Source organism: Hemitrygon akajei, unplaced genomic scaffold (genome assembly GCF_048418815.1).
Source record: "Hemitrygon akajei unplaced genomic scaffold, sHemAka1.3 Scf000112, whole genome shotgun sequence".
NCBI lineage: Eukaryota > Metazoa > Chordata > Chondrichthyes > Myliobatiformes > Dasyatidae > Hemitrygon > Hemitrygon akajei.
In genome coordinates, this window is record NW_027331998.1 from 1,660,741 (window position 1) to 1,688,700 (window position 27,960).

At 50.9% G+C, this 27,960-nt stretch overlaps 1 protein-coding gene across 1 annotated transcript; it reads left to right on the plus strand.

Moving 5' to 3' along the window:
* Positions 1-14,789: 14,789 nt before the first annotated feature.
* On the plus strand, positions 14,790-27,946 carry LOC140723407 (kinesin-like protein KIF9). The gene is given in 5 exon segments (XM_073037982.1): positions 14,790-15,120; positions 15,554-15,788; positions 19,908-20,085; positions 26,719-26,949; positions 26,952-27,946. Coding segments are annotated over 5 exon segments (1,899 nt in total). The 3' UTR covers positions 27,876-27,946.
* Positions 27,947-27,960: the final 14 nt, after the last annotated feature.

The window sequence follows — 27,960 nt, forward strand, 5'->3', positions numbered from 1 at the left end:
GGGGCCGGGGCTCGCGCAGTGGGCGGGATGCGCTGACCAATGGCGTAGAGTGATTGGACTTCGCCCCGCGGGCGTGAGTGTCTGACCAATGGTGCAGGGCGGAGCTCGGTGCGCGCGCGGTGGGCGGCTGTCCCTGACCAATGGCGGTGGGGATATCTCGGTGCGCGCGCGGTGGGCGGGTGTCCCTGACCAATGGCGGTGGGGATATCTCGGTGCGCGCGCGGTGGGCGGGTGTCCCTGACCAATGGCGGTGGGGATATCTCGGTGCGCGCGCGGTGGGCGGGTGTCCCTGACCAATGGCGGTGGGGATATCTCGGTGCGCGCGCGGTGGGCGGGTGTCCCTGACCAATGGCGGTGGGGATATCTCGGTGCGCGCGCGGTGGGCGGGTGTCCCTGACCAATGGCGGTGGGGATATCTCGGTGCGCGCGCGGTGGGCGGGTGTCCCTGACCAATGGCGGTGGGGATATCTCGGTGCGCGCGCTGTGGATGGTGTCTCTGACCAATGGCGCAGGGCGGAGCTCGGTGCGCGCGCGGTGGGCGGCTGTCCCTGACCAATGGCGGTGGGCGGCTGTCCCTGACCAATGGCGGTGGTGATATCTCGGTGCGCGCGCGGTGGGCGGCTGTCCCTGACCAATGGCGGTGGGGATATCTCGGTGCGCGCGCGGTGGGCGGGGTTTTTACCGGGTGGGTTCGCCATTTCAGAAACACTTCTCGGAGGGCGGTGTGCAGGTGAGATTAGGCGCCGGGTTTCAGATGGCGGTTTTTTTTAACGATTAAAACATTTTTATTGAACAAAAACACTAAACATATGCTAACAAAGGTAGGGAATCACACATAATCAGCAACAAATATATAACTGTTAATTTTAAATACACAAATAAACAAGAAAATCCACTCTAAATACTGTTGGACAGATGGAACTATCTCGAAAAGGAGTCACAAAACAGAAACATTTACAGAGGTAACCCGAAACGTTGACAGGTTTGTACAGCTTTCTGGTTATGGGAAGTTTTCAGAGTATTAACTTATAGTTTGAAGGCTGACTTAAAAAATATAAATTAAGGTTTCTTATTCCTGTATTTGCATTTATGGATATCAAATTTGCTGTAAGTTAAAAGATTTGTGATAAAGAAATGATCCCTATGAGATTTGGTATTGTTAGTGAACCCAAATAAGACATTTTCAAAACAAAAAGGAAAATCCATATTAATATATTGATCTATAAATTGACAAACATCAACCGAAAATGTTGGTGGTTTCAGATGGTGTTTCTGTCTTTGCAACAGAATTATTAGCAGTCCTCTGGGCCTTATGGTGGATAGAAGACTCACGACCATGCAGGGTTGTCATCTGTTTGGATTCTTCTGCTGCTGCCTTAGAGGCTATAGAAGGGAATAAATCAAAAGCTGGTCCTGACACAGTTACTGAGATTCTATTAGCTTTGCTTAGAGTAAGGAAGAGGGGTTGTGAAGTCAGATTTACATGGACACCTGGGCATGCTGGGGTGGAGGGAAATGAAGTTGTGGAGGGCAATGCAAAGTCTTCCTTACAGAGCGGGCAAGTAGGAATTAGAATACCCTTAGGCAGAGCAGAATTGAGAAGTAAGATTTTTTAAAAAAGGTATAGAGAAGCAATGGCAGGAGGATTGGAAAAATGAATTAAAGGGAAGGCATTTAAGGGGGTTCCTTATGTCCAGACTAATCCGCAATTTAGTTTTCGTGGCTCTCAACACTTGATCGCGTTTTTTTTTCTGCTCAAAAAACTCAACGGATTCGTCTCTAAGTGTAGGGTGCTTGGACTCAAAGTGCCGAAGCAGTTTTGAGGGCTTCATTGCCTCATTAGGCAGCCTCTGGGCCCAAACTCCAGCCTCCCGCCCGCCCGCCATCAGATGCCTTGGCCAGGTGCGGCTGGTCGTGGGTGGGGTGAGAGGACAAGGTCAGGACCGGAGGTCACCGTGCCGGGGCCGCGGCGGTCGCAGCGAGCAGTGCGACAGGGCGTGCACCAGCCCTCCTTATAGGTAGGTAGGATCTATCGGCCGACAAAAGTTTGGCTGGACGGGTGACTTTCAGTAGATCGCAGCAAGGTAGCTGCTCTGCTACTTACGAAACCCTGAGCCCGAATTAGGTCGTCTGCGAATATTTTAGCACCGGGTTCCCCACGAACTTCGGTGTGCTAAACAGGTTTAGAGGGGGTGCCCATCTGTCCGCGCTCCAGGCCAGTAGCAGAGGCACTTTCTGCCGGCCGCGTGAGGCGACTGGTTACCCAAGGCCAACCAGTGATCCCTGACGTGAGGGTATCGCTGTGTTTAGCCGAATGATGACCTTGCGTGCGTTCAAGTTCAACAGTGGGCGTGACAGGAAATGAGGAAAGGTGCAGCTGACTCATATTGTTTGATATCGCCAAATTACATCGTTTCCTCGCGGCCCGGTAGCACATGCTTTGAGGCCCGGTGGTTGGGGACCACTGGTCTACGACAATAGTGCACCAAGCCTTTCCTGCTCATCCCAATGGGTTTGAACACTTCCCATCCAATCCCACTGGAATCCTGCCCTTTCCATCCCATCCTACTGTATCCTCACCCTTCCCATCCAATCCCAATGGATCCCCAACACTTCCAATCCAGTCTTAATGGATTCAACCCTTATGATCCAGCTGTAAAACACCAATCCTTACCATACAATCCCAATGGACTCAACCCTTCCCATTCCATCCCATTGAATCCTCACCCCTCCCATTCCATCCCATTGAATCCTCGCTCTTACAATTCAATCCCATTGAACCCCAACCCTTCCCATTCCATCCCATTGAATCCTGGCTCTTACAATTCAATCCCATTGGACCCTAACCCTTCCTATTCCATCCCATTGAATCCTCCCTCACCTTCCCATTCCATCCCATTGAATCCTCACCCTTCCCATTGGACCCCAACCCTTCCAATTCCATCCCATTGAATCCAAGCACTTGCCATTCAATCCCATTGGACCCCAACCCTTCCCATTCCATCCCATTGAGTCCTTGCTCTTACTATCCAATCCCATTGGACCACAACCCTTCCCATCCAATACCAATGGATCCACAATGCTTCCCCTCTGATTTCCATGGATCCCATCCCTTCCCATTGACTCCCATCGCACACCCTTCCCATTCTATTCCACTGTCGCACCAGGCACGATTATAGCAAACACTCAAAATCTGGAGGAAATCATCAGGTCTGACAGTATCTATGGAAGGGAATAAACAGCAGATATTTCAATAAGTACAGTTAATGTCAGAGAAATGTATACAATACACCTCCTGAAATTCTATTTTTTCACAAACAACCACGAAAACAGAGCGACAAGACCCTTCATCGATTCTCGATAAAATGTGAGGGGTTTGACATAAACTACCGATGTTTACAATGATGTCGATTATTTCTGTGCTTTCAGCCTGACTGGTGGTTTCATTGAGTTTGGGTAGGGTGAAGGGCTGGATGGCAATGGTTGTGCTCCTAGGGATGAATACTAAAGGTTTACGGACCCATCGTGATGGGATTGGAAGGATCCAGTTCACAGTCCCATCGTTGAGAGGTGAGTCGGGGTCATTTGGAATGACGGAGGGAACAGCAATGGGGGAGATTCCTTGGGAATGGGACCAGAGTTGCTGGGGATGAGGTGCACGTCACCGTGCCTGGGAATGGAGAGAGGACGGGTCACGTGCAATTGCAAGGCATCTTAGGGATTAGAGACGCGTGATGGTGAAATGGAAAAGGGCGTTAGGAATGGCGCAGGAGGCTCAATGGGAGCAGGACGGGTCATCAGGAACGGGGGAGGAGTCATTAGGAATGTGGACTGGTCGCGGCCATGGAAGGGGTGGGCTGTCCATCTGTCTAACGGCCCTCGTCCCCGGATAAACTGACAGCCAGAGATTCACTCTGTGTCTGACCCCGGGAGTGTGTGATGGGACGGTGTGGAGGGAGATTCACTCTGTGTCTGACCCCAGGAGTGTGTGATGGGACGGTGTGGAGGGAGCTTCACTCTGTGTCTGACCCCGGATGTGTGTGATGGGACGGTGTGGAGGGAGCTTCACTCTGTGCCTGACCCCGGGAGTGTGTGATGGGACGGTGTGGAGGGAGATTCACTCTGTGTCTGACCCCGGGAGTGTGTGATGGGACGGTGTGGAGGGAGATTCACTCTGTGTCTGACCCCGGGAGTGTGTGATGGGACGGTGTGGAGGGAGATTCATTCTGTGTCTGACCCCGGGAGTGTGTGATGGGATAGTGTTGATGGAGATTCACTCTGTGTCTGACCCCGGGAGTGTGTGATGGGACGGTGTGGAGGGAGCTTCACTCTGTGTCTGACCCCGGGAGTGTGTGATGGGACGGTGCGGAGGGAGATTCACTCTGTGTCTGACCCCAGGAGTGTGTGATGGGAAGGTGCGGAGGGAGATTCACTCTGTGTCTGACCCCGGGAGTGTGTGATGGGACGGTGTGGAGGGAGATTCACTCTCTGTCTGACCCCGGGAGTGTGTGATGGGACGGTGTGGAGGGAGATTCACTCTGTGTCTGACCCCGGGAGTGTGTGATGGGACGGTGTGGAGGGAGATTCATTCTGTGTCTGACCCCGGGAGTGTGTGATGGGACGGTATAGAGGGAGATTCACTCTGTGTCTGACCCCAGGAGTGTGTGACGGGAGGGTGTGGAGGGAGCTTCACTCTGTGTCTGACCCCGGGAGTGTGTGATGGGACGGTGTGGACGGAGCTTCACTCTGTGTCTGACCCCGGGAGTGTGTGATGGGACGGTGTGGAGGGAGATTCACTCTGTGTCTGACCCCAGGAGTGTGTGACGGGAGAGTGTGGAGGGAGCTTCACTCTGTGTCTGACCCAGGGAGTGTGTGATGGGACGGTGCGGAGGGAGATTCACTCTGTGTCTGACCCAGGGAGTGTGTGATGGGACGGTGCGGAGGGAGATTCACTATGTGTCTGACCCCAGGAGTGTGTGACGGGAGAGTGTGGAGGGAGCTTCACTCTGTGTCTGACCCAGGGAGTGTGTGATGGGACGGTGTGGAGGGAGATTCACTCTGTGTCTGAACCCGAGAGTGTGTGATGGGACGGTGTGGAGGGAGATTCACTCTGTGTCTGAACCCGAGAGTGTGTGATGGGACGGTGTGGAGGGAGATTCACTCTGTGTCTGAACCCGAGAGTGTGTGATGGGACGATGTGGAGGGAGCGTGTGTTGGGACGGTGTGGAGGGAGATTCACTCTGTGTATGACCCGGGGAGTGTGCGATGGGACGGTGTGGAGGGAGATTCACTCTGTGTCTGACCCCGGGAGTGTGTGATGGGACGGTGTGGAGGCCTGGTTACAGTGCAGCATATAACTCTGTGATCCTACGCAACTCATTCCCTCTCCTCCCCCTCTTCCTTTTACCCTCCTTCTTGTACCCCCTCCCCTTTCATTCCCCTTCTCCCCATCTCTCTCCTCCTCCCTTTACACACCTCGGCACCCTCTCCCTCAACCCTGTCCGCTTCTTTCACCCTATCTTCTCTCCCTCTGCCCTATCATTCCTCTCCTCCTCCCTTTCTCTCAGTTTCCCTAGCTTCCCATTCCCTCGCTCTTTGCTCTCCTCTACCTCTCTCCCATCCTTCCCGATTCTCCTCTCTCCCCTCCGTCCTCCCCATCTCACCCTCTGCCCACCACTGTCTGCTGCGTCCTCATACCCCACTCCCACTTCCTCTCCTACCTCCACTCCCCCTCCCTTTCTCTCACCTTCCCTTTCCGTTTTGCCCATCCCCACACCTCTTTCCCAACCTACTCCACGCCTCGCTCCCAGCACTCAATTTCCCTCCCTCAGCCACTCACCCACCCCCCCCCCCCACCTGTACACACCAACCACTCTCACTCTCTCACTAAATGATCAGATTCTGAACATCAGGACCTCCCGCTTTCACCTTCCGAGAATGTAGATTCTGACCTGACCGCTGGTGTCCTGCTGAGGCTGGACAGGACATCCCCTCCCCCTCTCCACTGCGTACCCCATCAGGCTCTTCAAATCGTTTGTCAGAGGGAGGGCACACAGGTCCGAAAAGGAGATGAGAACTCCGTCCTGGCACCGGTTTCACACCGATGTTGGAGACTGGATCCGGGGCAGTCCTGATGGGAGCTGAATGGGTGGGGGGGGGGGGGTGAGAAGAGCAGAGAATTCATACCTTGCACGGGGAGAGCCACGGTAATGCCCCAAAAATGTTTGGTGCCCACACAATGATGATCAGGCAGGTGCCCACAGGGATGTAATGTATTCAGGGAACAGCTGCACTGTTTCTGTCTCCAGTCGTGCCTGGTGCTCGTGCTCGGGATTGGGCCGGGCGGGATGCCCAATCCACATAATGCGCCATTCCTGCCCCCCGGGGGTGCTGGGTGCCCATACTGATGGGGGTGCGTGGCCACTGCAATGTGCCGTGGGAGCTCCGTACTGTCCCCATCCTTGAGAGCACTGGTTACCGAGAATGCGGATCAAGTGGGATTGCCCGTTGGATGTAATGTACTGAGAGAGCACAGGGTTTTACCCCTTTTACCGCAAGTAGTCGGTGCCAGCACTGACGATGGAGTTTGGGGGGGGGGGGGGGTGGGAGGTACCTGGTGGATGCATTGAGAGAACACCGTACAGATCTCTGCCCCTGGATGCTAGGTGCCTGCACAGGGGGTTCCCGGATGACGTAACATACTGAGAAAGCTCGGTACTTTTCCCCCGGCTGACTTACGAGCCTCCTGTTTCCTGTGTTTGATGTCGTGAGGCTGCAGCTCCTCGGGCTCTGTTATGACCACCTCCTCCTCCGGGTGGAGGAGTGCAGGAGGGGTGGCACCACGGGCGAGTCGGAGTGGGGTGGTCCTTGCCCGATCTCTACTCTTTGAGGGGTTCTCCGTCTGGGTCTCAGGAACAGACGAGGGGACTGGGACATTACTACGGTACCCCATGCTAGATGCGAGGTGGTATTTGACTACTGGTACTGGAAGGTGGCGCTCCACGTGGGGCTTGGGAGCACAGCGCCACGGTGCGGTGTGCCAGCTGCACAGCCGCTGAGCGACAAGACCTGCATCGCGTGGTGAAGGCGGCCCAGCGAATTGTCAGGATGGAGCTCCCAGGACTGGACACCATCTATTCCAGCAGACTCAGGAGGAAAGCAATCAGCATAACCAGAGACACCACACACCCCAGCCACTCCCTGTTTGACCCGCTGCCGTCCAGCAAAAGGTTCAGGACACTAAAAGCCAGAACAAATAGACTGAGGAACAGCTCCTACGCCAGAGCTGTGGCCTCCATCACACCACTCCCACAGAGCAATGACAAACTGTGAGCACACACATGCACACACAAGGACTCAAATACTCGCACTAATGGCACTTTGTGCATTACTGTGACATTCTGGTGCTGTTGCAACTTATTTTCTGCTGCTTATCTATTTAATACTGTTTTTCTATTACTGTCTTGTTTTTATCTACCGCTTTGTTTAACTGCCTGAGAGGAAGACAAACAGAGTTTCATTGTACCTATGTATAATGACAATGAAGATAACTCAATTCAATTCAGTGCTGGGTGACTGATTCCTGAACCTCGTACTCCACATGGGGTTCTCCAGCCATGTGCTGCCCGTGGGGCTTTGCAATGGGCTGCTCGATCACGGGGTCCACCGCTCAATGTGGGGCTTTGACTTCAGTGCCTAGAACCCCACCCCTGCCTTACTCAGAGGAGGCCTGACCAGTGCCCCGGCCGGGCCACAATTCTTGCCTCCGGGTCCTGCCAGTTCTCCAGCCCGGCTCTCCCCAGAAAGTCTCAGGTCAGACTCCCACGTAGAGGAGATGCTTGTTGCTCTGCTCAAGAGGTCTCATCTCTAGCAGGGATTCCACCTGCCACTGTCCCACCAGGATTCCGAATTGAATTTCCGTTTATTGTCATTTAGAAACCACAACTGCAATGCAGTTACAAAATGAGACCACGTTCCTCCAGAATGATATCACAAAAGCACAGGACAGAAAAGCGTACACCAGAGAATCCACATGATGTTTGGCAATCCCCAAATCCAGAGTCCGGAGAGGCTGCTGCGTATTAATATCGCGCTACCGTCTTAGCTCGTTCCCCGGAAAGGAGCTCCAAACCCACCAGACAAAACAAGACTACCCAGACACACCAAGTCAGGAGACCAACTCTACCACCCAACAAACCAAAAACTAAAGCTGCAAGACCTACACAAAACCACAGTTACCACATATAGTTATAGTTAACATACAGTTACAACATTGCAGACAATACCGTAATTGATTTAAAAAAAAGACCATGGGCACAGTAAAAATAATCCAAAGATGTTAAAAGACTATAAATTCGAAAGGAACCACCACACAGTTTCCACAAGTCCTCAGGATCCCGATAGACTCGTCATTCCACGCAGGCAGCAGAAGGGAATACTGTACCCCGCTATGGACTTCCACGGCACCGCCCGACTCAGCCTCGCAGATGCAGCACACAGTGAAAGCACCCGGACTGCAGGAGACTCCGAGTCCGTCGAACCTCCGAGCCTCCGGCACAGCCTCTCTGAGCACCATCCTCTACCAAGCGCACCACGACGCCCCCGACCACCGGCCACGTGACCCCGAGGACTGGGGGCCTGTTCGGCCCAGCAGAGACCCAGACCTCACAGCAGCAGCAGCAATGAAGAAGGCCTTCCTGGAGATTTCCAGATGTTCCTCTGAGCTCTCACGTCCGTTTTTCATCAGCACGGCACCCCGCTTGACAAATAACAGATGTCAACTCTGGAGAGGCCGCTGCAAACTGCGTCGCGCCGCCATCTTGAAGCCTTCTGGAGCATTTCGCCCAGTTGATCCCGGCAGAGGCAAAGAAACCTGCTGGCGCCCTTCACAGATCACTGGGATCCGTCACCATCAGGAGCACGCCATCGGGATAGGCCGAAAGGAAGGCCTCCAATTCGGGCTCTCACAGGACCAGGAGTGTCCTCCTCCAAAGACATGGAAATGGCTCTGCACAGATGGCGTACATTTGGCCGGACATGGGCCCCCCCCCCCCCAACAAACTCCCCTTCGAAAGGGAATGGGCACCGTCAACGGTCCATTGACGTGCACGAGACACTCTGCGACGGAGTACAAGAGGCGAACCCGGGCTGCAAAGTGTGGTCCGAGCCCAAATGCCTGCAGGAACGCCCAGCCGGAAACTGTGTTCTGCCCGGTCAAAAGAGGGAGAGGCTCTGCTGGTCACCCAGGATCCTGGAGCAGGTGGATGAGATGGACATTTTCCTGAATGGATCAGCCTGGCACTCTGTAGGATTGGTCTGTTTGGATCAAACCAAGATGGCTGGCCATTGCCCGGGTGAAGAACTTGTAGTCCACGCACAAGGGAGAAGACACCAGTTTTTTAAGCAGGCAGGGGCCTCTTTCTTGGGCAACAGGACCACAACAGCTGTCTGCTATGAAGGGGGCATCTCCCCAGTGGCTAGACTCTCCCCTGGGACAAGGCTGTAGTCAACCCCCAGGACGTCCCAGAAAGTCTGAAAGAACTCAACTAGGCCAGGGGGACTTGCACCTCCGGAGTTGCTGAAGGGTTCAGCCTGAGTCAGGGGAGCATCCAGCCACTCTATGACCTTTGGGCTGACCGTCAGCAAGTCCTCCCAGACCTCGCTGCAAACATGACTACTTCAAGGGTTCAAAGGCAATGTCAGAGAAATGTATACAATATACATGCTGAGATCTTTTTTTCTTCGGAACCATCCACAAAAACAGAAGAGCGCCCCCAAAGAATGAACAACAGTTAAATGTTATTACCCCAAACACCCCTCCAGCGCATAAGCGGCAGCAAGCAACAATACCCCTTCCCCCTCACAGGCAAAAATAATAGATTGGCACCCGTCACCAAGCACTCAAGCATAAGCAAAGCAACAAGACTTGCAGTTACCCCAAAGACTTCGCGTTTCACCCGGTAGTCGACATACCACAGGCTCTCTCTCCCTAACAAGGGAGGAGTAGGTGTCTCCATTTTCACAGCGAGCAGGGAGATGTAACAAACAACTTGCTGGTTTACGATTTTAAAAGTCTGTTATGATGCTTTTCTAGATAGATAGATAGATAGATAGATACTTTATTCATCCCCATGGGGAAATTCAACATTTTTTCCAATGTCCCATACACTTGTTGTAGCAAAACTAATTACATACAATACTTAACTCAGTAAAAATATGATATGCATCTAAATCACTCTCTCAAAAAGCATTAATAATAGCTTTTAAAAAGTTCTTAAGTAGTTTACTTAAATACATTAAATACAATCAACCCTGGCACTTTAACATATCTTACTCCTGGCGGTTGAATTGTAAAGCCTAATGGTATTGGGGAGTATTGACCTCTTCATCCTGTCTGAGGAGCATTGCATCGATAGCAACCTGTCGCTGAAACTGCTTCTCTGTCTCTGGATGGTGCTATGTAGAGGATGTTCAGGGTTTTCCATAATTGACCGTAGCCTACTCAGCGCCCTTCGCTCAGCTACCGATGTTATACTCTCCAGTACTTTGCCCACGACAGAGCCCGCCTTCCTTACCAGCTTATTAAGGCGTGAGGCGTCCCTCTTCTTAATGCTGCCTCCCCAACACGCCACCACAAAGAAGAGGGCGCTCTCCACAACTGACCCATAGAACATCTTCAGCATCTCACTACAGACATTGAATGACGCCAACCTTCTAAGGAAGTACAGTCGACTCTGTGCCTTCCTGCACAAGGCATCTGTGTTGGCAGTCCAGTCTAGCTTCTCGTCTAACTGTAGATACTGGTAGGTCTTAACCTGCTCCACACATTCTCCATTAATGATCACTGGCTCCATATGAGGCCTAGATCTCCTAAAGTCCACCACCATCTCCTTGGTCTTGGTGATATTGAGACGCAGGTAGTTTGAGTTGCACCATATCACAAAGTCCTGTATCAGTTTCCTATACTCCTCCTCCTGTCCATTCCTGACACACCCCACTATGGCTGTGTCGTCAGCGAACTTCTGCACATGGCAGGACTCCGAGTTATATTGGAAGTCTGATGTGTACAGGGTGAACAGGACCGGAGAGAGCACGGTCCCCTGCGGCACTCCTGTGCTGCTGACCACCGTGTCAGACCTACAGTCTCCCAACCGCACATACTGAGGTCTATCTGTCAAGTAGTCCACTATCCAAGCCTTGAGCTCTTGAGCCAGGATCTTGAGCTCTGTTCTCAAAAATCTGGGCACAGAGCAGATTTTCCGACTCTGAAGACGACACACGGGTCTCCTGTCATGACACCTGCCCTTGATCTGCCCGTCTCCGGAGGCCTGAGATCTTAGGCTTCCAAATCCGAGCGGGACTCTCAGGCCGAACCCTTGGCAGTCCTGAACGTGAACAACGGCCAGTCCTGAAACCCTGAGAGCAGGTCCCATTCTCACAAAGAACCGTAGTCAGCGTGTAACTCCAGGTCAGGGTCTTCAAAACAACCCTGAAAGGGAAAAATAGAGATGTTGAAGACGGAAATAGAGCTGTTTCTGAAGATGCAAGCAAAGGAGTTGCCGTTTAGCGCCATCTTAACTTTGCTCAGCCCCAACCTCTGGAGAGAACAAGGACCCCTTAGAAGGAGCGGACTTCTTTGGAGATTTCATCAGGATCCGTGACGGAGGAGCCATCAGCAGCTAGCGAGTCCACTGGCTGCTTTTGGGCTCCCCACCGCTTCTCCGGCGAGTAGAAGAAGGGTTAGTCGCAGTCCCTATTCCTGCAGCATTCGGACCCATGACCTCACATACCTGTCTTGGGACGGCTGAAGCTGCAGATCCCTCAGTGCTTTATTCTCCAGATATTTCGGCTGTAACAAGACCAAGACGGGACTCCAAATCAAACAACTTTCTCTCAAGCCGCTCAGTCTCCGAACCCCAGCTCATACAACCCCTGAATGTACTCCCGACATAGAAATGGGACGTGGGTTTTGCTCACGTCCCTCTTTTGCTTGTCGGCCAGAAGGAACCGCAGTATGCAATTAGAGGATTTGATAAATCAAAGACGGGAGGAGCAGACAAACCAGTTGTCTTTGTTTCTCTCCCCCCCCCCCCCCCGCCCACTCCATTTTGTGGACTCTGAACTGACTCTTGCTCTGGGATAGTCTAACCAGAACAACTGAATGTGGACACGAGGAAATTCAGGTAATGACCTGCGAAACCTGAGACCATCTCAGACAAGTAGCTATTTGTTATGTAAAGGGCGTGGATGTTATTAATGTTGCATTAATAAAGCCCCTTGTTAAATGTATAAAACATGTCTGCATCAGTGTTATCTTGTATTTCCATACAATGTTACATTAGGCTGTTACACATCTATTGTCAGAGAAGTACTTGCATAAATAGGTAAACCGCCTTCATACGAGCAAGGACAGAAAACAGGGCAAAGTGAGTATACTTATTTATTCAATAAGTTATGGGTCCAAGTATTTGGTGAGTACATTTCTAACTCTTCTAGCGTCAGTTTCGTTGCCGTCTGTTCTGAAATTGTTAGGTTGTGTTCAGGAAACAATGAAATAGCACGCTGCCGTCTGACAACGTTTTCAGAAGTCTCCGGTTACTCCGTCCACACTGATCCGGTCAATCCAGTGTTTTCAAAAATACACACTCTGGAGAGCATTTCTGAAAAGCTCCGGTTTCAGGGGATGAAAATGCTGTTTTAGTGTGGACGAAGAGTGAAAACGAAGAGAAAAAGCTTCGGTTACGGATTTATCCGGTGTAGTGTGGACGTAGCCTGAGACCATTCTCAGAGGTGAAGCTACTTGTCATGTAAAATGCCAGACCTGCAATCTGTAATCTCGTTAGACTCTGTCTGGTTTGGACCAGTCAGAGTGTAAAGGCAGAAATACAGGAGGCTGGGGTGGGTGGAGCCATGAAACAATGTTGGCTGTAGTCATCTACAATGACCAGGAAGAAGGTGACCCGGGTGGGTCAGGTGACCTTGAGCCAACGGGATGGAGATTCAATGGTTCACTTGATAAGACACAGATGCCTTGTGCAGGAAGGCACAGAGTCGACTGTACTTCCTTAGAAGGTTGGCGTCATTCAATGTCTGCAGTGAGATGCTGAAGATGTTCTATAGGTCAGTTGTTGAGAGCGCCCTCTTCTTTGTGGTGGCGTGTTGGGGAGGAAGCATTAAGAAGAAGGACGCCTCACGTCTTAATAAGCTGGTAAGGAAGGCGGGCTCTGTCGTGGGCAAAGTACTGGAGAGTTTAACATCGGTAGCTGAGCAAAGGGCGCTGAGTAGGCTACGGTCAATTATGGAAAACCCTGAACATCCTCTACATAGCACCATCCAGAGACAGAGAAGCAGTTTCAGCGACAGGTTACTGTTGATGCAATGCTCCTCAGACAGGATGAAGAGGTCAATACTCCCCAATGCCATTAGGCTTTACAATTCAACTGCCAGGACTTAAGAACTTTTTTTTAAAGCTATTATTAATGCTTTTTGAGTTAGTGATTTAGATGCATATCATATTATTACTGAGTTAAGTATTATATGTAATGAGTTTTTGCTACAACAAGTGTATGGGACATTGGAAAAAAATGTTGAATTTCCCCATGGGGATGAATAAAGTATCTATCTATCTAGGGAACGGTATTGATGAGGATCAGGAACTCAAAATACACAGGGGCGATAACTGTCCAGCAGCCAGAGACCAACTATCGCAGATAAGGAGGGCCCCACGGACACGTGGAGATCGGGACCACAAGGAACGCCTGGCCAGTGTAGACTCCTTTCCCGGTTAATAGCTTTTCTCTCCATTGACGGCTCATGGAGATTCAGGGATTCTAGTCGGGTGCACACGGAGACAGTTTGTGAACCCAATGTTGAGACAATAAAAGTTACTTGTCGGTAAATGCAGGTTCTCCGTGCCTCGCTGATTGTTATTACAAGGGGTGATTCTTGTAACAAGCCATAGGGAGCAGAGATCCTCCCATCTCTCCATTCAGGTCGACCCAGAATTCCCGGAACAAATCCCGAATCTGCTGTCCTCTAGCAACCGGATATTAAAGTGCCAGTGCCCAGATCCCACCCACCAGAAAGGATATTAATAAGGTTGAAAGAGTGCAGAGAAGGTTTACAAGGATGTTACTGGGACTTGAGAAACTGAGTTACAGGGAAAGGTTGAATAGGTTAGGACTTTATTCCCTGGAGCGTAGAAGATGAGAGGAGACTTGATAGAGGTATATAAAATTATGATGGGTATAGATAGAGTGAATGCAAGCAGGCTTTTTCCACTGAGGCTAGGGGAGAAAAAAAACAGAAGACATGGGTTAAGGGTGAAGGGGGAAAGTTTAAAGGGAACATTAAGCGGGGGGGGGGCTTCGTCACACAGAGAGTGCTGGGAGTGTGGAATGAGCTGCCGGATGAAGTGGTGAATGCGGGCTCACTTTTAACATTTAAGAAAAACTTGGACAGGTATATGGATGAGAGGGGTATGGAGGGATACGGTCCAGGTGCAGGTCAGTGGGACTAGGCAGAAAAATGGTTCGGCACAGCCAGGAAGGGCCAAAAGGCCTGTTTCTGTGCTGTAATGTTCTATGGTTGTATGTCACTCGGCTGGAAAATTGGGGCCAACAGGAAGGCCAGCCCCTGGAGCTGAGGTGGCTCATGCAGACCCCTGCCTGCCACCCCAGGAGGAAAGTGGACTCGTCTGGTGGGATGGGATGGGTTTCCTGCCGTAAACTCACTGCAGATCTCCTGCGCCCAAGGGCTGAGAGGTTGGTAAACCTGCGGATGAACACCCGATGCCAGCTGTGGTGAGCTTCATATGGGAAGCACGCGAGTCCTCTGCACCAGCACCCTTCCCTCTGAGAGCAGAGCCACCCTTCACCCTACACTCCCTGAAAAGAGCAGGAAAGCTCTTGGCCCCCTGGGCTGGAGAGTTTCCAGAGCCACCTTGTGACCGGCGACCCCTCGAAGGCACGAGGTTGCTACCCACCCGGCTGTCTCTCACCAGTTTATACCGGAGGGCTTTACGGCCGCCGCCCATCAATCCCGGACATAGCATTCCCCTTCCATCTGAGGATGATGCACAAGGGCTTCACCGACCTCAGCTTGCTGGACCCGCGGAGGGAGGTGAGTTTTGGCCGATGATTCACACCCTCGGATGTGCAAATAATCTCTTTGATCTTGTCTGCACCATCAAATGGGTCTTCTCGGGAGGGGTGAGGATGTCCACTGCCTCACTATCAAATGCCCTCCTCTAACCCCTCACTATACATAGAGCCCCCCCATCTTCCTCCCCATGAGCAGACGGGAGTTCTTCTAACCCACCCACACTCCTTCGCACCTGCCAGCTACTCCTTTGCCTCATCCCTAACCCCCCCCAGGAACAATGACAGAGGAATATCTCCCAGGAATTCCTTGTGAACGAAGGGCTGATGGGCTCGGCCTGGTGGTTTACATCCCTAATCCCACCAGGAGCAACGACAGAGGAATATCTCCCAGGAATTCCTTGTGAACGAAGGGCTGATGGGCTCGGCCTGGTGGTTTACATCCCTCCCCTCAGGAGCCAGGCCCAAGGTGGACCCTGACTTCTCCGGTTCTGGGATCTGGATCCTGACACTGAGAGGGGCTGGTCACAGCTTCACCATCTTTACTCGGTTACCTGCCTCTCAGGAGGCACTGACTAATAAGACCTGGGTGGAGGGTACCAGGGCCGTCTCAATTGCCAAATCAGGGGAAAAGCCACCCTCGGTAATCTCAGAAGGAGACGAGAGGGCGTACAGGGGCGAGATGCCGCAGTGACAACCTGGCACTCAGCGTCAGTCAGACCACAGAGCTGATTGTGGACTTTGGGAAGGGTCAGACGGAGGAACACATCCCAATCCTCATAGAGGGGTCAGAAGTGGAGGGAGTGAGCAGCCTCAAGATCTTGTGTGTAAAGATCTCTGAGGACATAACCAGATTCCAACAGATCCATGCAGTTACAAAGAAGGCAAGACAGCAACTATCCATCATTAGGAGTTTGAAGAGATTTGGTATGTCAATAAAAACACTCAAAAACTTATATAGAGGTACCGTGGAGAGCATTCTGACAGGCTGCATCACTGTCTGGTATGGAGGGGCTACCACACAGGACCGGAAGAAGCTGCAGAGCAGGGGTGGCCAACCTTTTACATTCCATGCGTCAATTTTTCCACGCATGAGTTCAGATGCGCCATACAACTCTCGTACCCCCACTCAATTCTTGTAAAAATATGTTAATATAGATATATTTAGCATTTTACATGATATATTGATTTAATATAAAAACAAGATAAACATTACTTACCTTAATGAGGCTTTTAACAAATATATCTTGTCTTTTGATTTCTTCCTTTTTCTTAATCACATATCCTTTCCATAACTCAGACCCAAGCACTAGCTTCAGTTTTCCTTCTATTTCAGTCTGATGTTGTGTTGTATAGTGTCCATTAAGATCATGTCTTCTATTATGTGAGGAAGTGTTTTCACAAACAATGCACAACCGTTTTCCTGGCGGACCCGCTTATAAGCAAGAACTCATTTTCCCGCTGTTCATTGAATTCACGCTTACCATCACTTCCTGCTTCTCTTTTGCACTGTGATGGGTAACTGAATGTAAAAACAAGGCTTAATTTTTGAAGAAGGACAAAACTGCAAATGTTCGTAAGGGACGACCAGAGCACAACTCCGTAGCGCACGAGTGTCGGTAGTAAACTGACTGGCAAAACCCTACGACGCACCGCTGGTGCAGACACCGCAGGATCGAACAAGTATCAAACGTGTATTGAAGAGTTATGGAACGACTGCAGAACAAAAAAGTCCTTCTTTCCTAGTTTGACTCGTTGAACATTTTTTCTTTAAATTAAAAACAGATTAATGTTAAAGAAGATGACATTCGCCAAAAGATGTGCACAAAATAATAGAGTCACTGAAAATAATTCCCAAGTTTTAGATTTATTCAAAGAAAAACCCATTTCTGGCTCTAAGCTGCTTGAATTCCTGTTATTTTGTTTTCTCTCTACAAATCAGTTTTTGGTTAATACTTCTTGCATGTGTGGGCTTGCTTTTTTATTATTATCACTGGGGTGCAATGCGCCACTTCTAATCATCCAAAGTGCCACTTCTGGCACGTGTGCCATGGGTTGGCCATCCCTGCTGCAGCGGAGGGTTCTAAATCTAGTCGGCTCCATCTTGGGCACTAGCCTACAAAGTACCCAGGACATCTTCAGGGAGCGGTGTCTCAGAAAGGCAGCGTCCGTTATTAAGGACCTCCAGCACCCAGGGCATGTCCTTTTCTCACTGTTACTGTCAGGTAGGAGGTACAGAAGCCTGAAGGCACACACTCAGCGATTCAGGAACAGCTTCTTCCCCTCTGCCGTCGGATTCCTGAATGGACATTGAACCCTTGGACACTACCTCACCTTTGTAATCTATATTATTTCTGTTTTTGCACGATCTTCAATCTATTCAATATACACATCCTGTAATTAGAACATAGAGTATAAAATAGTACAGCACAGATCGATTGATTTTTCTTCTAGATTATGTATTGCATCGAACTGCTGCTGCAAAGGTGAACTCCACAACACATGCCGGTGATGATAAATCTGATTCTGATGTTCCCGTGCACAGACTCCACCCACCACAGAGCTCCAGGCCATATCGAGGAGTTCAGGTTTTGAGGCCAGCCTTCACCGGGATTCCCACTCCCTCTGATGACTCCCCTGCGTCTACTCTCTCTCCTCTATCGGGAGAGGAGCTCCTCCTCCCTCTCAGGTCGGAGGTACAGGAACCTCCGCTTCCATCACCCCGTCCCTGACCTTCAGGGCAGGCAGTGGTAGGGCTGAGCTCCTGTTCTCGGGGGCGTTCCTCCACGGGTGTTGGGACGATCTCTTTGCCTTCCTCCCCTGCGGAGTCTCCTCCCCATCCCCGGTTGCACTCTCACCTCAGGACCCCCCGGGGTAGGGGAAGGGGCAGAAGCGGGCGCAGGGATAGGGGCGACGGAGGCAGTGGTGCCAGAGGTGGGCTCCTTGGGCCGGGGATTGGGACAGTCCATCTGAAAGTGGCTCCTTCTCTCTGCACACACGGCACCGTGGGCGCTCGGAATTCCAAAGATTCGACTCCGCCTGTTTTTCTGGACCCCAAAGAGGCATTGGACTATGTTAACTCTATTCCGGTTGTAGCCGAGGTTTGAATGGTTTTAGATCTGCTGAATAATCGTTCTTTTAGAAAGAAGGTAAGCTTTGAATATTTCTGATTTGCTTAAGATGTCTTTTGATCGATCGACCATTTAAAGAAGATGTGAACGATGAATGGCTTTTCCGAAATCTGTTTGGTCTACTGAGTGAATTAAGACAACGGACAGATCGTTTGATTATTTGTTTTTATCCTCCTTTTTCATTAATTAAGTGATAGTTTTCATAGCTCATAAGGTCTTTTTACGTAATATATAGTTGGGAGTGCTTAGTCGATAGATAATAAGTTTTGTTTAAGAAAAACAGTTTTTCATTGGGCGTGTCAGTTAAATGGAAAATGGTGCTGATTTTTCTTCACTAGAGATTACATAGGTATTTTTCCCCTTGTTTAATTTTAATGTTTTGGCATCCTTGGAGATTGTTTCTGCATTCCCCCAGCATGTTTTTAAGGATTAAGTATAAACATTTCTTTCTCTGAACTTTTATGCTGAATATGGGGAGCTAGATGTTATAGAGAAAAACTGAACAGTGCTGGCACTTTGGCCCATTGTGATAGTTCAGTCTGAAGTCCGTGGACTCCGGACTCCGGGTTTTCCGGCGGTCTCTTCCTGTGGTTGGACTTAACTGGAAACACCTGAGGCTCCTATTGGAACTGGGAATATGAGTGGCCCTGGCATTGAGTGTGGTGGGTGATGCACCATCAATAACTCACGGAGATGTGAGGCGAGATATAGGCTTTTATTGGCTGGAAGAAAGAACAAGCAGCAAGAGCCCACCACACAACATCCTGGAGACTGAGGCCGGGGCTGTGTCTCCAATCGCCTTTATACCGGGGTCTGTGGGAAGAGCCACGGTCAGTGGGAGGACCCACAGGAGCAGTCAGCGGGGCGGGGGGGGGCGTGTCCAGACAGGTATATGTAGTTCACCACAGGGGGGTCGTCTTGTCAAGATACTCATGGCACAGATGGCTGGTGGGAGGCTGGAATAGGCTCTTGCCATCCTTGGAGCTGTGTTGGAGAACCATGGCTTCTGGGAGCCTTGCTGGTAGTAGTCGGAGCTGTCATTGCGGTATAGATTCAGCTGTTTCCTGGGCCAGCTGGGTGGCCGTCAGCCACTCCGAGCTAGGTGGGGATCTGGTTGCTTCCGTAGCCAGCCAAGGTTGCTGGCCTTAATGGCTACTTGGAGCTACCCCGATGCAGAGGTGGAACTGTCTGTCGTTCCTTGGTGTTTGTCTCTTCCTGTCCTCGCCTCCGTGGGGTAAGTCAGGCCATTCTGCTGTTGCCCTGCGGGGGGATCTGCCCCACCTTGGTGTGGAGTTATCCCGGCTTGTCGGTGGATAAGTCCCGGCTCTATGTCTGTGTACTGTCCCATCTCATGTCAGTGTCCTGTCAAAGGTGAGCCCTGGCTTGTCGGAGGATAAGTCCCGGCTCTATGTCTGTGTACTGTCCCGTCTCATGTCAGTGTCCTGTCAAAGGTGAGTCCTGGCTTGTCGGAGGATGAGTCCCGGCTCTATGTCTGTGTACTGTCCCGTCTCATGTCAGTGTCCTGTCAAAGGTGAGCCCTGGCTTGTCGGAGGATAAGTCCCGGCTCTATGTCTGTGTACTGTCCCATCTCATGTCAGTGTCCTGTCAAAGGTGAGCCCTGGCTTGTCGGTGGATCAGTCCCGGCTCTATGTCTGTGTACTGTCCCGTCTCATGTCAGTGTCCTGTCAAAGGTGAGCCCTGGCTTGTCGGAGGATAAGTCCCGGCTCTATGTTGATGTACAGTTCCTAGTCGGCCCCTGGCTCCAGCCTCCGAGTTCCCCAAGCTCCAGGACCGCAGCCTCCAGCCTCGACCCCAGCCCCAAGTCTCTAGCCGAGCCTCGTCACGTCCTCACCTGGGTTTGGGGGTCCGAGCCCGAGGCAGGACCCAGTTTCTGGGTCCTTGTCCAGTCTCGGGCTCGGAGTCCACCCCAGGCTCCTTGTTCCTAGTTCCTCATCCTGGTCCTGCTTCCCTTGCCTCAACTGCATCCCGTTCCGTCCTTGGGTACCGTCTCGTCCTGTTTCCGGTACTCCAGTGTCTCTGTCCTGCAGTTGGGTCCTGATGCAACACCCCGTATGACACCCATATTGGTCTGCTTACCTTTTAATCTACTTCATGATTAATCTAATGCTTCTGTCCTGTAGATAATTCCTTTTTACTATGAGCTTATTTAGGATTCTTGAATGCCCTTGTGGTGTCTGCCTCTATAACTACCCATGGCAGATCTTTCCATGGACCCACTGGTCTAGGGAAAAAAAAACACATCTCTGAGATCCCTATATTTTCTTCTGATCACTGTAAAATTGTGCCCTCGTGGCGACCCACTTTCTGCGCAGGCGAACCGGCTCACAAATAGCCAGCACGCGGGGAGAGACTTTGGTAATGCACCTCTGATGTCATTTCCGCCCAGAGAGGGTGGGCGCTAGGGATTAAATGCCAGCACTGCGAAGTTTGAATAAACTAGTCTCAAAACGACTTACCAACTGCGTGTCATTATTTCAGCGCTGTGTGTAGCACATCGCTACATTGATGACCCCGACGGTCCAAACGGGATTTGGACCAAAGATGACCGACTCTTCATCTGTTCACGCAGTTTTGCTAAAACTGCTGACTTTCTGGACGCTGCGACCACGCGTGTGGTTTAGCCAAGCAGAAGCCCAGTTCCAGATTCGGCAGATATCCTCTGATTCCACGCGTTACTACCACGTGGTGAGCGCCCTTGACCAGGAGACGGCCGCCCAGGTTGCGGATTTCATACAGTCGCCTCCGGAAGAAGGCAAATATGAAGCATTCAAAGCACTGTTCATTGGGACCTTTGGCCTCTCACGGCGTGAGTGAGGTGCCCGCCTGCTTCACCTGGACGGTTTGGGAGACAGGCTGCCATCAGCATTGATGAATGAGATGCTGGCCCTGGTTGACGGACACAAACCTTGCCTCATTTTCAAGCAAGCGTTCCTGGAGCAACTGGCTGAGGACATACATCTGCTGCTGGCCGACGCAGATTTCAGCGACCCCCGGAAGGTGGTGGCCCGGGCAGACGTGCTGTGGAAAGCCAAGAGGGAGAGCGGGGCGTCCGTCGGTCAGATTACCGGGCCACGCGCCCAACAGCAGACCAGACCAGGCCCGGCAGGGGAGCGCACACAACACAGAGACAGGAGTGAGGAGGACAGTGAACAGTGGTGTTTCTACCACCAGCGGTGGGGCACAAAAGCCCGCCGTTGTCGCCCGCCCTGCAAGGGCCAGCTGCCGCTAATGACTATGGCGGCTGGCCGCCAGGACAGCCTCTTGTATGTCTGGGACAAACAGTCGGGACGCCGCTTCTTGGTCGACACCAGAGCGCAGATCAGCATCTTGCCCCCGATGGGGTACGACACCCGCAACAGGAAGCCAGGACCCACCCTGAGGGCTGCAAATGGCAGCACGATACAGACCTACGGCACCCGCACAGTGCAGCTGCAGTTCGGCGCCAGCCGGTTCACGTGGGACTTCACACTGGCCGCCGTGGCCCAACCACTCCTGGGGGCGGACCTTGCGAACTCACAGCCTGCTGGTCGACTTGCAAGGGAGAAGACTGGTACATGCTGAGACTTTCCAGACGTTCTCCCTGGGTGAAGCCAAGTTGCCGGCCCCACACCTGGACTCCATCACGCTGTCGGACAACAAATTCACCAGACTCCTGGCGGACTTTCCATCGATTCTGACACCGCAGTTCACGACAGCCATGCCCAGACACGGGGTACAGCACCACATTCCGACCCAGGGACCACCCCTCCACGCCCGCGCATGAAGTCTCCCCCCGGAAAAGCTCCGCCTGGCGAAGGAATTCAAGTGGATGGAGGAATTGGGGATCATACGGCGGTCTGACAGCCCATGGGCCTCCCCCCTGCACATGGTGCCCAAAGCGACAGGGGGCTGGAGACAATGTGGCGACTACCGCAGGCTGAACGAGGCTACAACACCGGACCACTACCCTGTGCCGCACATTCAGGACTTTGCAGCAAACCTGCACGGTGCATGGATCTTCTCCAAGGTGGACCTCGTCCTGGGATACCATCAAATCCCGATGCATCCGGACGACGTCCCCAAAACGGCTCTCATCACCTCGTTCGGCCTTTTCGAGTTCTTCCGCATGCTGTTTGGCCTGAAGAATGCCGCACAGATGTTTCAGCGGTTAATGACGCGGTGAGACGCGACCTGGACCGCATTCATCTATTTGGATGACGTCGTCAGGAGCATCTGTCCCACCTCCGTCAACTCTACGCCCGACTGAGTGAATACGCCCTGACAATCAACCTGGCCAAATGCCAGTTCGGGCTCGACACCATCAACTTCCTGGGCCACAGGATTACTGAAGACGGGGCAACCCCTCTGCCCGCTAAGGTAGACGCAGTCCGCCATTTCCCCCGACCCACCACGATCAAAGGCCTTCAGAAATTCGTGGGTATGGTCAATTTCTACCACCGCTTCCACCCTTCAGCTGCCCAAATCATGTGCCCCCTGTTCGCCCTGATGTTGGGTAAAGGCAAGGACATTACCTGGGACGAGGAGACCGCTGCCGCTTTCATTAAAATGAAAGAAGCCTTGGCAAACGCCGCGATGCTAGTACACCCCAGAACGTACGTCCCTACCGCCCTCACAGTGGACGCATCTAACACGGCAGTCGGTGGGGTACTGGAGCAACTCATCGCGGGTCGCTGGTAACCCCTGGCGTTTTTCAGCAAACACCTGCAGCCACCCAAGCTCAAATACAGTGCTTTCGACTGGGAACTGTTGGCGCTATACCTGGCAATCCAGCATTTCAGGTACTTCTTAGAAGGCAGGCTGTTCGCCGCGTTCACGAACCACAAACCGTTGACCTTCACGTTCACGAAGGTGTCCGATCCCTGGTCGGCTCGCCAGCAGCGACATCTGTCCTACATCTCCGAGTACACGACGGACATCCAGCATGTCTCGGGAAAGGACAACGTCGTGGCGGACGCACTCTCCAGACCAGCTGTCCAGGCCCTGTCCCTGGGGGTGGACTATACAGCACTGGCAGAGGCACAGCAGGCAGACGACGAGATGCCCAGCTACAGGACCGCAGTCTCGGGTTTGCAGCTGCAGGACTTTCTCATAGGCCCAGGTGAGAGGGCCCTCCTGTGCGACATGGCTACTGGCCAACCTGGCCCCATCGTCCCGGCAGCCTGGAGGCGGCAAGTTTTCGACTCCATACACGGTTTGGCACACCCATCTATCAGGACAACTGTCCGGCTGGTCTCCAGCAAGTTCGCGTGGCACGGACTTCGTAAGCAGGTCAGTGAATGGGCCAGAACATGCGCGCAGTGCCAAACAGCCAAGGTGCAGTGGTACACTAAAGCCCCGCTGCAGCAGTTTGAACCCACCCACCGGAGGTTCGACCACATTCATGTGGATATCGTGGGGCCCCTACCAGTGTCCCGAGGAGCGCGGTACCTCCTAACGATGGTAGACTGGTTCACGAGGTGGCCAGAGGCGGTCCCGCTCACCGACACATCTGCCTATTCCTGCTCCCGAGCACTGATTGCCACCTGGGTAGCACGCTTCGGGGTACCGTCCCACATTACCTCTGATAGAGGCCCCAGTTCACCTACAGCCTGTGGTCGGCTGTGGCCAGCCTGTTGGGTACGCAGGTACACCACACTACTGCCTACCACCCACAGTCGAACGGACTGGTGGAACGTTTCCACCGTCACTTGAAGTCAGCTCTCATGGCCCGCCTGAGAGGACCTAACTGAGTGGACGAGCTTCCCTGGGTCCTGCTTGGAATTCGTACAGTGCCCAAAGAGGATCTGCACGCCTCGTCGGCCGAGCTGGTGTACGGCGCACCCCTGGCCGTCCCGGGAGAGTTCATACCAGCCCCAATGGGGGCAAGAGGAAGAACCCGCAGCAGTCCTGGACAGGCTACGCGAAAGGCTCGGCAACCTGGCCCCTGTACCAACTTCACAGCACGGACTGACCCCGGCCCATGTACCCAAAGAACTGCAAAACTATAAGTTTGTGTTTGTACGAAGGGGCGGACACCGGGCACTGCTAGAGCGGCCATACGAGTGGCCGTTCAAGGTGATCAACAACAACGGGTCCACGTACGTTCTGGACATTGGGGGGAAAGAGGAGGTTTTCACGGTGGACCGACTCAAACCAACCCATGTGGACTTGGCGCAGCCGGTCGCGGTTCAGGGACCGCGGCGCAGAGGCAGACCTCCCAAACAGAGGCTGATCCAGACTGTGGACATTGGGGGGGTGTATCGCCGGTTCTGGGGGGGGGGGTTATGTGGCGACCCACTTTCTGCGCAGGCGAACCGGCTCACAAATAGCCAGCGCGCGGGGAGAGGCTTTGGTAATGCACTTCTGACGTCATTTCCGCCCGGAGAGGGCGGGCGCTAGGGATTTAAATGCCAGCACCGCGAAGTTTGAATAAACTAGTCTCGAAACGACTTACCGACTGCGTGTCGTCATTTCAGCGCTGTGTGTAGCACATCGCTACACCCTCTTGTATTAACTATTTTAGCCGGGAATCTGTTCCATGGTTTAATGATTACCCAGCCTCAGCAGTGTCCATTGTCCCAGCACAATAATACTCTGTGAAGTAATGGAAGTCATTAAAGCCAATTGATTTTTAAATTGCATATATATCAGTTAGAAGTAAGGCCTGTAAGTGGGCAGAAGAACCAGTTAACATGATATGATGGTGTGTTGCTTTGTAGTGTTTGACTTTTTACATTTAGTAAAATATTTTTCTTTTATGTATATAAAATTCTTAATGTATACTCTATAAATTTGCAGTTTTGGTAATGTACTATATACACGTATGTCACTCAGTCCTATACAGTTCAATTTTTCTATTGCCTGTATTCTGTTAGTAATTTTTTTATATATATACTCTGTATTTGTTATATATTCTTGTATACATTAATAAACATATTGAAAGAGAAAACATTTTTCTTTGCAGGGCTTTTCTATTTTAGGGTCATATGTTATCTCTTTTTTTGTAACTGGGGGGGGGGAGGAATTAAGGAAAGATTTTAAATCCACTATTATAAAATGGGCAGCTCACTGTCTCTGTCTTTTTTTTCACTCTATGGGGAGGCATTCCGGCTTTTTTTTTGCAGAATTTCAGGCTTTTTGGGGTGCTGGGAGGATTGGGGTTAGTTTTGATTTATAGGTTTAATTGTAAGATTAATTTTAGTTTTCTTTTTTTGTATTTTTTTCCCCATTACGGAGTTCCGGAGCATGCATATTTAGGTTAAGATTTCTGCTGATATGCTGCAGGTATTCAGGTATTTCATTTTAGCATTTTTCTGCAAAAGTGGTGTGTCCTGCTGATAGAATGTTTTGGTTTCGGCTAGAGATATTAAGTCATGTTGTTCAACTTAGGAATGTTATGTCAGCCAATCAGGAAGGTGGGATCAGGAGAAAGTTCTAGAGGCAGAGGGAGTTTCGTGACAGACAGCGGCCTGGTTTGGGGTCTTTTGGTGGGAGCTGCAGAGTGGGACAGAAGAGAAAATGCCGCAGAATGCCGTTGGTGGGAGAGTCTGCTTTGCAAGAAATGCTTTGTGCAGATGAATAGCTCCAAGGAAGAAGGTTGATACTCCTGTGAGAGGGAGAGAGAGAGATAGATAGAGCCAGTTTGCACAAGATGGTTTACAAGGGAAGTTCGAAAATGTGGCGGGTGCTTTCATTTCCAAATACTCCAGAATGAGCTCCAATGGTTATCGGCTGGTTTAACTGTAATGGGCCTTTTTCCTATTAACTGTTTGATAAAACTGAAACTGGCAAATATACTTGCTTTCTAATTTTATGCGGTTATACTTATCACTGCCAGTTTTGATTAGCCTGCACTGGTATGCGTGTATTTATGTGGTAAATAAAATAATTTTTTAATGGTAATCAAACAGAGAAATGTTATAAGTTGGAACGTACGTGGTTGGAATCATCCTATTAAGCGAAAGAAGACTTTTAAAATTATTAATTGATTACAACCCGATACAATTTTTGCTCAAGGAAACGCATATCAAAACAGTTGATCAGAATAGATTTTTTAAAATGAGGAAGGGCCTTCAATTTCACGCTACCTGTCAAAACAAAACAAAGGGAGTATCTGTTTTTATTAAACCTAATATTTTATTTATCCAAGAAGACATTGTGTCAGATAATAATGGTAGATTTTTAATTGTTAAAGGAACAATTTGTAATAGAAAAATTGTTATGCTCTGCTGAATCTCACTCCGTCACTGCCCATGCTTCTAACTCTTCCATGCCTCACAACTGCTGCGTCTGCTTTTGTTCATCCTGCTGCAACCATCTCTGTCCGACGTCCTTTTGCTTCTTTTCTATTATCCCTGTTCCTATCCCCTCTGTTCATGTGTCTGTCTGGACCTCTTCTTTTGGGTCAACTGGAAATGAAAGGTGGCTTTGAATATGCCTGGTCAAAAGCTTCGTCTGCAACCAGCTGAACTCCTCTCTTTTTACTCGAGCCCTGTGTCAGTGCCAAGGTTCAGATCAGGAAAAGGCAACAGGAACAGGACATCGAGGCTGCGTTGCAGAGGGAGTACATCCTCATTGATAAAACTAGTAAAGCTTCAGGCCTTACAGCTGATTGGGTCGAGCACAGGATATCTGTAGAATCCCAGGTTGGAGACCTTAGCGGAGAAGGGTTTGGAACTGGACTTGCTCCCACATCAGCGAAATCTAAGAAATTTAAAAAAATAAAAAGAACAAAGAAACAACTGGCTCTACCAAGAAGGAACATGCTCCCGTCATAGGAAAAGATCCTGAAATGATAGCCCAAGCAAAAGAACCTATGCCTGATGTTCCTGCAAAAGCTATAGCACAGAGAGAGCAAGATGCAGCTAATGCTGAGTCACTGTCACTATCTGGATCAATTGTCAAAGCGGAGGAGATCGGACCTAGCACTCCTCCACAGAAGGCGGTGATGTTTGAAATGTTCAAAGCAGGGAAAGGACGTGAGATTAATCGAATTCTTATTGAGAATAGAAGTATTCTCATTGAAAGGAGGAAGAGGATGAAGGAGCTGACTGAGCGAATCAACAACACCAAGGAAGAGATTGACATCACTAAGCGGTCACTCAACATCAAGAAACGGGGGCGAGAAGATGAAGGTGAATACATGAATGAACAAGATGAGCCTAAAGTTGATGAAGATGAGTTCAACCTGATCATTCAGTTGAAGGATCTGAAACAGCAGTACCGACAGGGTTTTGATGTATTGCAAGACCTGCGAGTGGAGGTGCAGTACTGCCAGAAGCTGGTGGTTCAATGCAGGCTGCGGCTGCTGACTGAGTTTGATATTTGGTACAACGAATCCTCTCTGATTTCCAGTGACACTCAACTCGCACCACAAATGGATAACATTCGGCCAGGGTTGGTCCCCTATCCCACAATGATATCTTTGGAAGAAGACGATAAGGAGAAATTCCAACACATCCAACATGAAATCCTGGTGTTGAATCCAGAGTCGGTGTCATTTTACAAAGCACGAATGAAGCTGGAACAATCGCACAATTATATTAAAGTCGTGGCTCAGCCCCAACCGATAACCATAAAGAAGAAACCAGGAAAAATCACCTCAACTACCAAGAACAAGCCACCCTCCAATCTTCAATGTCATTAAATTCCAAGTTACAAGAAAAAATGACCAAAAGGAACCCACTCATGTCTTCTGCATGAAGAATATACAGTATATTATTTAGTTTTGA